Source organism: Heteronotia binoei, unplaced genomic scaffold, assembly GCF_032191835.1.
Source record: "Heteronotia binoei isolate CCM8104 ecotype False Entrance Well unplaced genomic scaffold, APGP_CSIRO_Hbin_v1 ptg001808l, whole genome shotgun sequence".
NCBI lineage: Eukaryota > Metazoa > Chordata > Lepidosauria > Squamata > Gekkonidae > Heteronotia > Heteronotia binoei.
This window is the reverse complement of record NW_026800409.1, coordinates 1-16,546: the sequence shown is the minus strand read 5'-3', so window position 1 is coordinate 16,546 and position 16,546 is coordinate 1. Positions and strand designations below refer to the sequence as shown.

Here is a 16,546-nt window from a genome sequence, read left to right as displayed (position 1 = left end):
TCCCTGGTGCCAAAAAGGTTGGGAACCGCTGCTGTACAGCATTTGGCAGCTTGAGTTGTGCTCCACCGGCCTTACTTCTGAGCAAGACTGCATAGAATTGCAGCCCAAGTATTAGTACTGAAATCCAAAGAAACACCTCATTTCCCCCTAAAACTTCAGGTTAAAAAGGTATGCTGGCGACCCAACAGGCCCTTTGCAACTTCCAGGGGATCTGCAGACACCACCTGGAGATTGACAACCCCATGCTCTCTGGGGCTATTCCTGATGAGACCCTGAGCTCATGTCCCTTGACAAGACCCCCACCTTTTCTCCTTGATGAGTAAATGGGAGACAAAGTCCTTGGCTTCATCGGAGATGCCCTCAAAGGCTTCCTCGTCGAAATACCAGTTGGACGCAAGGACGTTGTTCAGGGTTTCCGTGTCGTTGTCTCCCAAGAAAGGGGAGAGTCCACTCAGCCTGGAAAGGGGGGGAGGCGTAAAGGAGACAAAGGGGAAGAGGATGGGAGAAATTAAGGAAAGCCAAGTTAGTGATGTAACACTTTTCGGAAACACAGCCCCATTTCCTTGGCAAAACTGCGTCTCTTCAGAACCAGCACGCTGGCTACATAACCACAGTGGGAGAAGGAGGAGGAAGAAGGAGAAGGAGGAGGAGGAGGAGGAGAAGAAGAAGAAGAAGAAGAAGAAGAAGAAGAAGAAGAAGAAGAAGAAGAAGAAGAAGAAGAAGAAGAAGAAGAAGAAGAAGAAGAAGAAGAAGAGGAAGAGGAAGAGGAAGAGGAAGAAGAAGAAGAAGAAGAAAGAGAAGGAGGAGGAAGAGAAGAAGGAGGAGAAGGAGAAGGAGGAGAAGAAGAAGAAGGAGGAGGAGGAGAAGAAAGAGAAGAAGAAAGAGAAGGAGGAGGAAGAGGAAGAGAAGGAGGAGAAGAAGGAGGAGGAGGAGAAGGAGAAGGAGGAGAAGAAGAAGGAGAAGGAGGAGAAGAAGAAGAAAAAGAAGGAGAAGAAGAAAGAGAAGGAGGAGGAAGAGAAGGAGGAGAAGAAGGAGGAGGAGGAGGAGGAGAAGGAGAAGGAGAAGAAGGAGACGGAGGAGAAGAAGAAGAAGGAGAAGAAGAAAGAGAAGAAGAAAGAGAAGGAGGAGGAAGAGAAGGAGGAGAAGAAGGAGGAGGAGGAGAAGAAGAAGGAGAAGGAGGAGAAAAAGGAGAATAAGAAGGAGGAGGAGGAGAAGAAGAAGAAGGAGGAGGAGAAGAAGAAGAAAGAGAAGAAGAAAGAGAAGGAGGAGGAAGAGAAGGAGGAGAAGAAGGAGGAGGAGGAGAAAAAGGAGAATAAGAAGGAGGAGGAAGAGAAGAAGGAGGAGGAGAAGGAGGAGAAGGAGGAGGAGGAGAAGGAAGAGAAGGAGGAGGAGAAGAAGAAGGAGATTGGATTTATACTCCGCCCTTCACTCAGATTCGCAGAGCAACTTACAATCTCCTTTCTCTTCCCCTCCCCACAACAGACACCCTGTGAGGCAGGTGGGGCTGACAGAGATGTTTCAAGAACTGTCCTTGAGAGAACAGCTCTGAGAGAACAGTGACTGGTCCAAGATCACCCAGCAACAGCACGGGGAGGAGTGAGGAATCAAACCTGTCTCTCTAGATTAGAGTCTACCGCTCCTAACCACTAGACTAAGCTGGCTCTCAGAACTTTGCTGCATCAGGACAGAAGTCCATTTGAGACCACTGAATCTGCACTCAGCTATGGGTGGGACCTGTGAGGTGGGTGGGGCTGAGAGAGCTCTGACAGAAGCTGCACTTTCAAGGACAACTCCTGCCAGAGTTATGGCTGACCCAAGGCCTTTCCAGCAGCTGCAAGTGGAGGAGTGCTCCTCTTATGTTCTTATGATTAACATGTGGAATTCACTGCCACAGGAGGTGGTGGTGGCTACAAGCATAGACAGCTTCAAGAGGGGATTGGATACAAATATGGAGCAGAGGTCCATCAGCAGCTATTAGCCACAGCATATTATTGGAACTGTCTGGGGCAGTGATGCTCTGTATTCTTGGTGCTTGGGGCGGGCAAAGTGGAAGGGCTTCTAGCCCCACTTGTGAACCTCCTGATGGCACTTGGGGTTTTTTTTGTGAGGGGGGGTTGGCCCCTGTGTGACACAGAGTGTTGGACTGGATGGGCCATTGCCTGATCCAACATGGCTTCTCTTATGTTCTTCAGTCTGGGGCAGTGAGGCTCTGTATTCTTGGTGCTTGGGGGGCACAGTGGGAGGGCTTCTAGTGTCCTGGCCCCACTGGTGGACCTCCTGATGGCATCTGGGCTTTTTGGCCACTGTGTGACACAGAGTGTTGGACTGGATAGGCCACTGGCCTGATCCAACATGGCTTCTCATGTTCTTCTGTCTGGGGCAGTGAGGCTCTGTATTCTTGGTGCTTGGGGGGGAACAGTGGGAGGGCTTCTAGTGTCCTGGCCCCACTGGTGGACCTCCTGATGGCACCTGGGCTTTTTGGCCACTGTGTGACACAGAGTGTTGGACTGGATGGGCCATGGGCCTGATCCAACATGGCTTCTCTTATGTGACACAGAGTGTTGGACTGGATGGGCCATTGGCCTGATCCAACAGGGCTTCTCTTATGTTCTTATGTGACACAGAGTGTTGGAATGAATGGGCCACTGGCCTGATCCAACATGGCTTCTCTTATGTTCTTATGTGACACAGAGTGTTGGACTGGATGGGCCATTGGCCTGATCCAACAGGGCTTCTCTTATGTTCTTATGTGACACAGAATGTTGGACTGGATGGGCCATTGGCCTGATCCAACAGGGCTTCTCTTATGTTCTTATGTGACACAGAGTGTTGGACTGGATGGGCCATTGGCCTGAACCAACAGGGCTTCTCTTATGTTCTTATGTGACACAGAGTGTTGGACTGGATGGGCCATTGGCCTGATCCAACATGGCTTCTCTTATGTTCTTCTGTGACACAGAGTGTTGGACTGGATGGGCCATTGGCCTGATCCAACAGGGCTTCTCTTATGTTCTTATGTGACACAGAGTGTTGGAATGAATGGGCCACTGGCCTGATCCAACATGGCTTCTCTTATGTTCTTCTGTGACACAGAGTGTTGGACTGGATGGGCCATTGGCCTGATCCAACAGGGCTTCTCTTATGTTCTTATGTGACACAGAATGTTGGACTGGATGGGCCATTGGCCTGATCCAACAGGGCTTCTCTTATGTTCTTATGTGACACAGAGTGTTGAACTGGATGGGCCATTGGTCTGATCCAACAGGGCTTCTCTGATGTTCTTATGAGTGGGGAATGAAACCCGGTTCTCCCAGATAAGAGTCCAAGCACTTAGCCACTACACCAAACTGGCTCTCCAGAGAGGGAGAGGGCACAGCAGTGTCCCAAATAAATAATTTTCTCCATGAACACTTTGCTCTTTGAATCTTCATGCTCTGGCAGGCTGGGGGGTGGGTGAGAAGCAGACACTCAGCTGTGCTGAATCACACTGGGCATCTACATTCCTTCCCGCCTCATTGCTTGAAGTCTGGCCAAAGAGCGTCTTGTCTTCCTGACACAAAGCCATAGAGGGAACGACGACTACAAACAGATCAGACCAAACATTCGTCTCTCCCTCCTTTTCCACCACCCAGACGCCTCTGGAAAGCTCAGGGGCGGGACATCTGCGGGATCAGTTCTCCAGCTGAGCCGCTGCTTGGGGTGGTGCACGGAAGAGGGTGTTGACACCTCAGTGGGTATGGTTGCCAAGTCCGACTCAAGAAATATCTGGGGACTTTGGGGATGGAGCCAGGAGACATTGGGGGTGGAGCCAGGAGACATGGGGGAAGGAACCAGGAACAAGGTTGTGACAAGCACAATTGAACTCCAAAGGGAGTGCTGGCCATCACACTGAAAGGGACTGCACACCTTTGAAATGCACTTCCCTCCATTGGAATAATGAAGGAGAGGGGCACCTTCTTTGGGGGCTCATAGAATTGGACCCCCTGGTCCAATCTTTTTGAAACTCGGGGGGTACTATGAGGAGAGGCACAGGATGCTATGCTACAAATTTTGTGCCTCTGCCTCAAAAAACAGCACCCCCCCCCCCCCCGAGCCCCAGATACTCACGGATAAATTTTCCATTGTACCCTTTGGGAATCGATCTCGTTCAATGATGCTTGTCACACCCTTGCTAATGGCTCTGCCCCAATGTCTCCTGGCTCCACCCCCAAAGTCTCCTGGCTCCACCCCCAAAGTCCCCAGATATTTCCTGAATTGGACTTGGTAACCCTAACTGAGGGTGCGGCTCCCAGGGGCACTTTCTTAGGTGAATCAGAACAGGGCATCGAAGCATATCCCTGGGACATAGAATCCTAGAGTTGGAAGGGACCTCCAGGGTCGTCTAGTCCAACCCCCTGCAGAATGCAGGAAACTCACAAAGACCTCCCTCTGAACAGAGATGGAGGGGTGGTGGGGGAACAGTCTGGGAAAAGCCTTCCCCTGAGACAGGGAGAAAGAATCAGCCGCAGGGGGGGGGGTTTAGCCAGGTATCTCCTTTGCCCCATGGGGCTCAGCCATGTGCCTCAATCCCTGCCCACCATGGGGCTGGCCCCACCTGGACACCTCAGGCTGCCCTTTGCTTGGAGCCAGGTTGCCCCCATGCGGGGGTGGGGGCATCTCCCCATGCCATAAGTTCATCAGGACTTTCCAGGATGGGCATAATGGCCAATCCACCCCTGGACATAAGAACATCACAAGAGCCCTGCTGGATCAGACCAGTGGTCCATCTAATCTAGCCTCCTGTCCCACACAATGGCGAGCCAGTTCCTCTGGAGGAACAACAACAGGGCAGAGAGGCCAAGGCCTTCATAAGAACATCAGAAGAGCCCAGCTGGATCAGACCAGTGAGGGTCCATCTAGTCAGGCATCCTGCCTCACACAGTGGCCAACCAGTTCTTCTGGAGGGCCAACAACAGGGCAGAGAGGCTGAGGCCTTCATAAGAACCTCAGAAGAGCCCTGCTGGATCAGACCAGTGAGGGTCCATCTAGTCCAGCCTCCTGACTCACACAGTGGCCAACCAGCTCCTCTGGAGGGACAACAACAGGGCAGAGAGGCTGAGGCCTTCATAAGAACATCCAAAGAGCCCTGCTGGATCAGACCAGGGAGGGTCCATCTAGTCCAGCCTCCTGTCTCACACAGGGGCCAACCAGTTCATCTGGAGGGCCAACAACAGGGCATAGAGGCAGAGGCCTTCAGAAGAACATTAGAAGAGCCCTGCTGGATCAGACCAGTGAGGGTCCATCTAGTCCAGCCTCCTGTCTCTCACAGTGGTCTCAACCAGTTTTTCGGAAGGGCCAACAACAGGGTAGAGAGGCTGAGGCCTTCAGAAGAACAACGGAAGAGTCCTGCTGAATCAGACCAATGGCCCTTCTAGTCCAGCCTTTTGTCTCACACAGTGGCCAACCAGTTCCTCTGGAGGTTCAATGAGAGGCTGAAGCCTTCCTGAGAACCTCAGAAGAGCCCTGCTGGATCAGACCAGTGAGGGTCCATCCAGTCCAGCCTCCTGTCTCACACAGGGGCCAACCAGTTCCTCTGGAGGGCCAACAACAGGGCAGAGAGGCTGAGGCCTTCATAAGAACATCAGAAGAGCCCTGCTGGGTCAGACCAGTGAGGGTCCATCTAGTTCAGCCTCCTGTCTCACACAGAGGCCAACCAGTTCCTCTGGAGGGCCAAAAACAGAGCATAGAGGCTGAGGCCTTCCCCCTGATGTTGCCTCCTGACTCTGGGATTCAGAGGTTTCCCTCCTCTAAACTTGGCAGTTCCCTTTAGCTGCCACGGCTTGTAACCACTGATAGACTTCTCCATGGAAAGCTTGTCTGCTGCCATGCCCTGCAAGATCCGAGACCCAAATGAAAACGTCGCGGAGGTGGGGGCGGGGATCACTCACAGCATGTACGCGATCACTCCCATGCTCCACATGTCGGTCGTGTAGGAGACTTGCTCGTAGGTGACCACTTCGGGCGACAGGAACTCGGGGGTGCCAAAGTTCACCTTGAGCTTCTCACTGGGATTGAACCTGGGGAGAGAAGAAAGAGGAGGCTGCACATGAGGCACATGAGCTTGAGACCCTGGAGAGCAGGTGAGGGACGGTGGCTCAGTGGCAGAGCATCTGCTTGGTAAGCAGAAGGTCTCAGGTTCAGTCCTCGGCATCTCCAACTCAAAAGGGTCCAGGCAAGTAGGCGTGAAAAACCTCAGCTTGGGACCCTGGATAGCAGGGGAGGGAGGGTGGCTCAGTGGCAGAGCATCTGCTTGGTAAGCAGAAGGTCCCAGGTTCAATCCCCGGCATCTCCAACTCAAAAGGGTCCAGGCAAGTAGGCATGGAAAACCTCAGCCTGCGACCCTGGAGTGCAGGGGATAAACGGTGGTTCAGTGGCAGAGTGTCTGCTTGGTAAGCAGAAGGTCCCAGGTTCAATCCCCGGCATCTCCAACTCAAAATGGTCCAGGCAAGTAGGCGTGAAAAACCTCAGCTTGAGATCGTGGAGAGCAGGGGAGGGACGGTGGATCAGTGGCAGAGCATCTGCTTGGTAAGCAGAAGGTCTCAGGTTCAATCCTCGGCATCTCCAACTAAAAAGGGTCCAGGCAAGTAGGCATGAAAAACCTCAACTTGAGACCCTGGAGAGCAGGGGAAGGAGGGTGGCTCAGTGGTAGAGTGTCTGCTTGGTAAGCAGAAGGTTGCAGGTTCAGTCCCCGGCATCTCCAACTTAAAAGGGTCCAGGCAAGTAGGCGTGAAAAACCACAGCTTGAGACCCTGGAGAGCAGGGGAGGGAAGGTGGCTCAGTGGCAGAGCGTCTGCTTGGCAAGCAGGAGATCCCAGGTTCAATCCCCGGCATCTCCAACTCAAAAGGGTCCAGGCAAATAGGTGTGAAAAACCTCAGCTTGAGACCCTGGAGAGCCGCTGCCAGTCTGAGCAGACAAGACTGACTTTGATGGGCCAAGGGTCTGATTCAGTAGAAGGCAGCTTCATATGTCGACATGTATGTTCAGAAAAAGAGGGGGATGCCAACAGGTAGAGTCTGGCAGCATACGCGGTATTACCTTCGGGCAAGTCCAAAGTCAATGATCTTCACCATGTGGCCAGTGGCCGTCACGCAGAGGATGTTTTCCGGCTGCAAAGGGGAAGAAACAGTTAGTGACTTGGAACATAACAACATAAGAGAAGCTTTCGGCTGTGATTCTGTAGAATTTGCCATATGGCAGCTGATTTTTTTTTCCATAAAGGCTCTTCCATAAAGATGGTATTGAGATATCTTCCGCTTTTCATAGCACCAAAATGTCTCCTTCACTTCTGGCATGACCAAGGAGTGTCATCATGACATCAGTGAGGCTCTAGTATTTTGCTCAAAACTCCATGGTAGAAGTCAAACTTACTATAGAGCTTATGTCCAAAGACCAGAGCACCGTCCCAATATTGCTGTGTGATAACGTCACTTCGACATCACGTCGGAATTGATGCAGAAAGGTCTCATTTTGGGCAGGAGCTCAAAGGGGTAGTGCTCCGGGACCTCTAAATCAGGGGTGTCAAACATGCAGACCAGGGGCCGAATCAGGCCCCCGGAGGGCTCCTATCAGCCCCCTCCCAAGCAACTGCCTGTCGTCTGCTTCCTTCTCCCTCTCTCTCGCTTCTTTCTGCATCACAGCTTGCTTTGCAAGGCTTGCTCAATTGCACAGGAGCTACAGAGCAAAGCCTCTCTTTTCTCCACTGGCTGAGGCTCCTCCCTTGGGGAAGAATGTGTGGGGAGGCAAAGCTTGTTTTTCCAGGCTCTCTCAATTGCACAGCAGAGCTACTGAGCCAAGCCTCTCTTCCTTTTACTAGCTGAGGCTCCTCCCTCTCTTGGTCCCCAGGGGAAGGAAGGAAAGAGCCAGAGCTTCCTTCGCCCAGTTCCCTGGATCCCATGGGAGAAATACAAAGAAAGCACCTTTACGGCTCGGCCCAACAAAATTTCATTTATGTCAGATCCGGCCCTCATAACAAATGAGTTTGACACCCCTGCTCTAAATTGTATTGTGCTCTTTCTTTCTTACCCCTACCCCAAATATTTGCTTCTGGGCGGTCCCTTCATTTTGATGGCCAGAACTCCCTTTTGGAGTTCAATTATGCTTGTCACAACCTTGCTCCTGGCTCCACCTCAATGTCTCCTGGCTCCACCCCAATGTCTCTTGGCTCCACCCCCAAAGCCTCCTGGCTGCACCCCAATGTCTCCTGGCTCCACCCCCAAAGTCTCCTGGCTCCACCCCAATGTCTCCTGGCTCCACCCCCAGTCTCCTGGCTGCACCCCCAAAGTCTCCTGGCTCCACCCCCAGTCTCCTGGCTCCACCCCAAAGTCTCCTGGCTCCACCCCCAGTCTCCTGGCTGCACCCCCAAAGTCCCCAGATATTTCTTGAATTGGAATTGGCAACTCTACTTCCCGGCTTACTTCCCTGGCTCCACCCCAAAGTCTCCTGGCTCCACCCCCAGTCTCCTGGCTCCACCCCAATGTCTCCTGGCTCCACCCCCAGTCTCCTGGCTCCACCCCAATGTCTCCTGGCTCCACCCTCAGTCTCCTGGTTCCACCCCAATGTCTCTTGGCTCCACCCCCAAAGCCTCCTGGCTGCACCCCAATGTTCTGGCTCCACCCCCAAAGTCTCCTGGCTCCACCCCCGGTCTCCTGGCTGCACCCCCAAAGTCTCCTGGCTCCTCCCCCAGTCTCCTGGCTCCACCCCAAAGTCTTCTGGCTCCACCCCCAGTCTCCTGGCTGCACCCCCAAAGTCTCCTGGCTCCACCCCCAGTCTCCTGGCTCCACCCCAATGTCTCCTGGCTCCACCCCCAGTCTCCTGGCTCCACCCTCAGTCTACTGGCTGCACGCCCAAAGTCTCCTGGCTCCACCCCCAGTCTCCTGGCTGCACCCCCAAAGTCTCCTGGCTCCACCCCCAGTCTCCTGGCTCCACCCCAAAGTCTTCTGGCTCCACCCCCAGTCTCCTGGCTGCACCCCCAAAGTCTCCTGGCTCCACCCCCAATCTCCTGGCTCCACCCCAAAGTCTCCTGGCTCCACCCCCAGTCTCCTGGCTGCACCCCCAAAGTCTCCTGGCTCCACTCCCAGTCTCCTGGCTGCACCCCCAAAGTCTCCTGGCTCCACCCCAATGTCTCCTGGCTCCACCCCCAGTCTCCTGGCTCCACCCTCAGTCTACTGGCTGCACGCCCAAAGTCTCCTGGCTCCATCCCAATGTCTCTTGGCTCCACCCTCAGTCTCCTGGCTCCACCACAATGTCTCCTGGCTCCACCCCAATGTCTCCTGGCTCCACCCTCAGTCTCCTGGTTCCACCCCAATGTCTCTTGGCTCCACCCCCAAAGCCTCCTGGCTGCACCCCAATGTTCTGGCTCCACCCCAAAGTCTCCTGGCTCCACCCCAGTCTCCTGGCTGCACCCCCAAAGTCTCCTGGCTCCACCCCAATGTCTCCTGGCTCCACCCCCAATGTCTCCTGGCTCCACCCCCAGTCTCCTGGCTGCACCCCCAAAGTCTCCTGGCTCCACCCCAATGTCTCCTGGCTCCACCCCCAGTCTCCTGGCTCCACCCCAATGTCTCCTGGCTCCACCCCCAGTCTCCTGGCTCCATCCCAATGTCTCCTGGCTCCACCCTCAGTCTCCTGGCTGCACGCCCAAAGTCTCCTGGCTCCATCCCAATGTCTCTTGGCTCCACCCCCAGTCTCCTGGCCCCACCCCAAAGTCTCCTGGCTCCACCCCCAGTCTCCTGGCTCCACCCCAATGTCTCCTGGCTCCACCCCCAGTCTCCTGGCTCCACCCCAATGTCTCCTGGCTCCACCCTCAGTCTCCTGGCTGCACGCCCAAAGTCTCCTGGCTCCATCCCAATGTCTCTTGGCTCCACCCCCAGTCTCCTGGCTCCACCTCAATGTCTCCTGGCTCCACCCCCAAAGTCCCCAGATAATTCTTGAATTGCACCTGGCAACCTTGGCCAGGCCTCCCCTGCTTTCGTACCTTGAGGTCCAGGTGCAGGACGCCCATCTGGTGCATGAAGAGGATCCCGTCACAGATCTGCCTCACGAAGACCATGCAGTCCACCTCGGTTAGCTGGTAATCCTCGTCTATGATCCGCTCAAAGAGCTCCCCGCCTTCCACGCTGGGCAGAGAGGAGACACAGGTGGAGTCAGCTCACTGGGCAAGCTGCCATCAACTAGGCGAGGTTGCTTTTCACTGTATTTTGACACACACAACACACCACCGCCCAAAAGTAGTGCAGGGGTTCCCTAACTTTTTGACCCTGCAAGTGCATTTGGAATCCTGACACAGCATAATGAGTGCCGCCACAAAATGGCCACCACAGGAGGTGGAGCCAGCCACAACATGGCTGTTGTAGGTTAGCTTAAATCACTCAGTGAAGATCCTTGTGCTGTGGGGGCAGCTGCTGCCAAAGCAACGTTTTTTAAAAGCCTGCACAGCCAATCGAATCTCCAGTGGCCAATCAGAAGGCTTGCTGGGCAAAAGCCCCACCTGGGGCCACTCACTTTCTAAAACCACGTGGCAGGCACCATGAAAGGTGCATGAGGGCTCCATGGTTCCTACTTAATTCTCCCTTTTCCCGTCATCTCTCTTGTTTTTCATAGATTTCTTTATTGCCCCAAAATACAGTGACTTCTGCTCCACCCCTCCCATCACCCTCTTCTCACAAGAACATAAGGGAAGCCATGTTGGATCAGGCCAGTGGCCCCTCCAGTCCAACACTCTGTGTCACATAAGAACATAAGAGAAGCCCTGTTGGATCAGGCCAATGGCTCATCCAGTCCAACACTCTGTGTCACATAAGAACATAAGAGAAGCCCTGTTGGATCAGGCCAGTGGCCCCTCCAGTCCAACACTCTGTGTCACATAAGAACATAAGAGAAGCCCTGTTGGATCAGGCCAGTGGCCCATCCAGTCCAACACTCTGTGTCACATAAGAACATAAGAGAAGACCTGTTGGATCAGGCCAATGGCCCTCCAGTCCAACACTCTGTGTCACATAAGAACATAAGAGAAGACCTGTTGGATCAGGCCATTGGCCCATCCAGTCCAACACGGTGTCACACAGTGGCCAATATATATACACACACACACACACACACACATATATATATATATATATACACACTGTGGCTAATAGCCACTGATGGACCTCTGCTCCATATTTTTATCCAATCCCCTCTTAAAGCTGGCTATGCTTGTAGCCGCCACCACCTCCTGTGGCAGTGAATTCCACATGTTAATCACCCTTTGGGTGAAGAAGGACTTCCTTTTATCCGTTCTAACCCGACTGCTCAGCAATTTCATTGAATGTCCACGAGTTCTCGTATGGTGAGAAAGGGAGAAAAGGACTTCTTTCTCTACATTCTCCATCCCACGCATAATCTTGCAAACCTCTACCATGTCACCCCGCAGTCGACGTTTCTCCAAGCTAAAGAGTCCCAAGCCTTTTAACCTTTCTTCAAAGGGAAAGTGTTCCAACCCTTTAATCATTCTAGTTGCCCTTTTCTGCACTTTTTCCAATGCTATTTTCGAACTCAGAGCAGCAGAATTTCATGACCTCTTCCAACGTCAATTCTATTTCACTGTTGACTTTGTTGCCTAACTCCTCAAAAGAGATTCAGATGCCTTCCTTTATTTTATCCTTACAACCAGGCCTCAGATTCAGTGGGAGCTCGCCGGAGCACAGCTCCTGGACCTTTCTGAGAGTTCCACCTCCTTGTCCATTGAATAGTAGGCAGGTTCAGCTGCACAACAATCCCTGGATGAGCTCCGCCACCTGTCTTTCTACAAAATGACCGCTGCTTACAACTGATCCATGAAGTGAGAGTGAGAACGGCTGTCCCCAGGTCACCAGTGAGTCTCACTCGGCAGTCCAAACCCGGGTCTGGGTCACAACTCATCAGGTCCAGTCCAGAGCTCATCTCTCACTCCAGTGGGACAGAGTTGTTGATCTGACAAAATTTATTCTGTTCCAGACTCAGGGCTTTTTTTGTAGCCAAAATTCCTTTGCATATTAGGCCACACACCCCTGGTGTAGCCAATCCTGTACCAAGAGCCCTGCAAGCTCTTGGAGGACGGGATTGTAGTTCCTGCTACAAAAAAGGCTCTGGTCAGCTAACTGGGAGAAGTGGAAAAGTCTGTTTCTAACACTGAAGATTCCCTCCACCCTAAAATTATCTTCCTCTGAGAATCTGGTTGTTGAGGCTCTCCTAGGAATCACCCACACATTCAACCCCATTTGGCTGACTAAGGATTAGAAGAAGACCGAAGACTGCAGATTTATACCTCGCCCTTCTCTGAATCAGAGACTCAGAGCGGCTTACAATCTCCCACATCTTCTCTCCCCCCACAACAGACACCCTATGAGGTGGGTGTGGCTGAGAGAGCTCTGAAGAAGAAGACTGCAGATTTATACCCCACCCTTCTCTCTAAATCAGAGACTCAGAGCGGCTCACAATCTCCTCTATCTTCTCACCCCACAACAGACACCCTGTGAGGTGGGTGGGGCTGAGAGGGCTCTCACAGCAGCTGCCCTTTCAAGGACAACCTCTGCCAGAGCTATGGGTGACCCAAGGCCATGCTAGCAGATGCAAGTGGAGGAATGGGAAATTAAACCCGGTTCTCCCAGATAAGAGCCTGCACACTTAACCACCACACCACACTGGCTCTCTTTTAGTACATATTTATTTGCTTCATTCATATTCCATTCAATATTCAGTGGGCATTCAATGAAATTGCTGAGCAGACGGGTTAGAATGGAGAAAAGGAAGTCCTTCTTCACCCAAAGGGTGATTAACATGTAGAATTCACTGCCACAGGAGGTGGTGGCGGCTATAAGCATAGCCAGCTTTAATTGGATAAAAATATGGAGCAGCTATTAACCACAGTATATACATGTTTGTGTGTGTGTGTGCGTGTGTATATATATGTGTGTGTGTGTTTCTGTGTGTGTGTATATATATACACACACACACACACACAAACACATATATTGGCTACTGTGTGACACAGAGTGTTGGACTAGATGGGCCATTGGCCTGATCCAACATGGCTTCTCTTACGTTATGTTCACTTTTCTCCCCAATGGAAACCCAAAGATACTGACATCTTTCTGCTCCGTTTTAGCTTCACGACAACCCCGCGAAACAAGTTTTTGAGACAGTCGTGGCCCCTTTAAGACCGAAAAAAGTGTCTTCAAGGTACGAGTTTTCACGCGTAGGCTCACTTCTCCAGATACGTGCGCGTGGACACGAAAGCTCATACCTCGAAGACACTTTTGTTGGTCTTAAAGTGTGCCACTGGACTTCATGTGGCACGTGGGAAAGAACCGGAGCAGGCGCTTCGCCGGGTGCCCGCTCCTGTCAACTCACAACTCCATGAAGAGCATGATGTCTCTGGGCGTCTCGATGGCGTCGTACAGCTGGATGAGGTTCCTGTGATTCAACTGGTTCATCACGTCGATTTCCACCTCGGCCATCTCCTGTGGGGCAAAGCCGGTGTCACATGCCGTGGGACTGGGTTAGTGGCTCCTGAGGCTCCCCCTTAAGTGGGCATTAGCCCCGGTGAAGAGGGTACATGCTTTGTCTCCCTCAACCCCTGTCTTCCTTGAGGAAGAAGAAAACGACCAATATTGTAACACCTCTAGATAGATCTATGGTGTGCAGGCCTGTCGCTAGGAATTCCAGCGCCCCAGGCCTAGGGTTGCCAAGTCCAATTCACGAAATATCTGGGGACTTTGGGGGTGGAGCCAGGAGACTTTGGGGGTGGAGCCAGGAGACATAAGGGGTGGAGCCAGGAGACTTTGGGGGTGGAGCCAGGAGACATTAGGGATGGAGCCAGGAGACTTTGGGGTGGAGCCAGGAGACATTAGGGGTGGAGCCAAGATCGAGGCCATGACAAGCATCATTGGACTCCAAAGGGAGTTCTGGCCCTCACATTCAAAGGGACGGCACACCTTTTCAATGCCTTCCTTCCATAGGAAATAATGAAGGATAGGGGCACCTTCTTTTGGGGCTCATAGAATTGGACCCCCTGGTCTAATCTTTTTGAAACTTGGGGGTATTTTGGGGAGAGGCACTAGATGCTATACTGAAAATGTGGTGCCTTTACCCCAAAAAACAGCCCCCCCCGGAGCCCCAGATATCCGCAGATCAATTCTCCATGATTTTCTATGGGAATAAATCTCCATAGGGAATAATAGAGTTCCCAGCAGACATTTCCCTCCCCTCCCCCCGCTTTCTGATGACCCTGAAGCGGGGGGAGGGCCTCCAAACCGGGGGATCCCCTGCCCCCACCTGGGGATTGGCAACCCTGCTCAGGCCGAACCCCGCACCTGCGCCCCCCAGGGGTCTATTCTTGCAAGCAGAGCACGTGCACAACCTGATGATGTCACTGGAAGTGATGTCATCGGGCACACAAAGTGTGAGCACTTGTTCCACCCCTGTGCCTGGCCCTTTCCCGCTTCAAAGGAAGCTGGAAAGACCTCTTCCCGGTAGGGTTGTCAATTCCCACATGGGGGCAGGGGTTCCCCTGGTTTGGAGGGCCCCCCCCCACCTGCTTCAGGGTCATCAGAAAGTGAGGAGGGGAGGGAAATGTCTGCTGGGAACTCTTATTATTCCCTATGGAGATCGATTACCATCGGGAACAGTGGAGAATTGATCTGCTGGTATCCGGAGCTCTGTGGGGGCTGTTCTTTGAGATAGAGGCACCTAATTTGCAGTACAGCATCAGATGCCTCTCCTCAGAAGGCCCTCCAAGTTTCAAAAAGATTGGACCAGGGGGTTCAATTCTATGAGCCTGCAAAGAAGGTGCCCCTACAATGTTTCCAATGGAGGGAAGGCATTTAAAAGGTGTGCCGTCTTTTTCAATGTGGTGGCCAGAACTCCCTTTGGAGTTCAATTGTGCCTGTCGCAACCTTGCTCCTGGCTCCAGCCCCAAAGTCTCCTGACTCCACCCCCAAAGTCTCCTGGCTCCACCCCCAAAGACTCCTGACTCCACCTCCAAAGACTCCTGATTCCACCCCCAAAGTATCCTGGCTCCACCCCCAAAGTCTCCTGACTCCACCCCCAAAGTCTCTTGACTCCACCCCCAAAGTCTCCTGACTCCACCCCCCAAAGTCTCCTGGCTCCACCCCAAAGTCTCCTGACTCCACCCCCAAAGTCTCCTGGCTCCACCCCCAAAGTCTCCTGACTCTACCTTCAAAGTCTCCTGGCTCCACCCCCAAAGTCCCCAGATATTTCTTGAATTGGAATTGGCAACTCTACTTCCCGGCTCACTCTGAAGCAGGAGAGGGCCGGGCACAGGGCAGGCCGAGCCGCGCGTTCTTTCTTCAAGAATGCACGGTTTAGCCAGCCCTGCCGCCCCCACCCCCGACTTCGCCAAAGCTTCCCGACTTTTGGATACAATCACAGCTTCATTTTGAGTCTTGCGTGCTGCTGGCATCACCCCGGGGTACCTCGCAATTGTATCACCGTCTCGATATTGGGGGGGCGTTTGAAGCGTTGGCTTTTTATAAAGTAATATTCCTTCGAGTCTGCAATTTTGCAAACTGTAACTGTCGCACAGGATACAAGTATACGGATCTGAATTTCTGCCATTGACGAGCACTTCGACATTTGCAGCCACGGACCGTGAGCTTTGCTTTTCACTTCTATCCATTGACGCGGTCTACTCTAGTGTAGTTGCACACTGAAGAACGGGGCACAGAACTGGATGCGGAAGGGTGCCCCTAATACTCGGCGATCCCAGCACTCAGAGCTTCCACACACGCCCCCGGGACCAGCCAAAAGACCTACCTTGTCCTTCGGCCCCTGCTTCTTAATGCTTTTCACAGCAAGCTTGAGCCCCGTCTCCTTCACTGTACAGATGCGGACTTCCCCAAACTTCCCCCTGTGGCGAGAGAGGCAGAAGAAGAGAGCGACCGCGTCAGGAACTGTTCCAAAGTCTTCTCTTCAACTTTTCCCAGAGGGATTTAGAATCATAGAACGTTTTGGCCTGATAGGGACATCTAGTTCAACCCCCTGCCCAATGCAGGAAATTCACAAGTACCTCCCCCCCTCACACTCCACACACACACATACACATGCCCAGAAGGGTTGTGAACACTTTCCCTATGAAAAAAAAGGTTAAAACGCTTGGGGCTCTTTAGCTTGGAGAAACGTCGACGGCGGGGTGACATGATAGAGGTTTAAAAGATTATGCATGGGATGGAGAAAGCAGAGAAAGAAGTCCTTTTCTCCCTTTCTCACAATACAAGAACTCGTGGGCATTCCATGAAATTGCTGAGCAGTCGGGTTAAAACGGAAAAATGAAGTTCTTCTTCACCCAAAGGGTGATTCACATGTGGAATTCACTGCCACAGGAGGTGGTGGCGGCTACAAACATAGTCAGCTTCAAGAGGGAGTTAGATAAAAATATGGAGCAGAGATCCATCAGTATCTATTAGCCACAGTGTGTGTGTGTGTGTGTGTGTGCTGGACTGGATGGGCCATTGGCCTGATCCAACATGGCTT

General features: G+C 52.7%; 1 protein-coding gene across 1 annotated transcript; it reads right to left on the bottom strand.

Moving 5' to 3' along the window:
* Positions 1 to 303: 303 nt before the first annotated feature.
* On the bottom strand, positions 304 to 15,923 carry LOC132565875 (myosin light chain kinase 2, skeletal/cardiac muscle-like; the record flags this gene model as incomplete). Its single annotated transcript, XM_060230537.1, has 6 exons — positions 304 to 456; positions 5,928 to 6,056; positions 7,076 to 7,146; positions 10,011 to 10,152; positions 13,406 to 13,515; positions 15,830 to 15,923. Coding segments are annotated over 6 exons (699 nt in total), but the record flags the coding sequence as incomplete, so codon positions are not given.
* Positions 15,924 to 16,546: the final 623 nt, after the last annotated feature.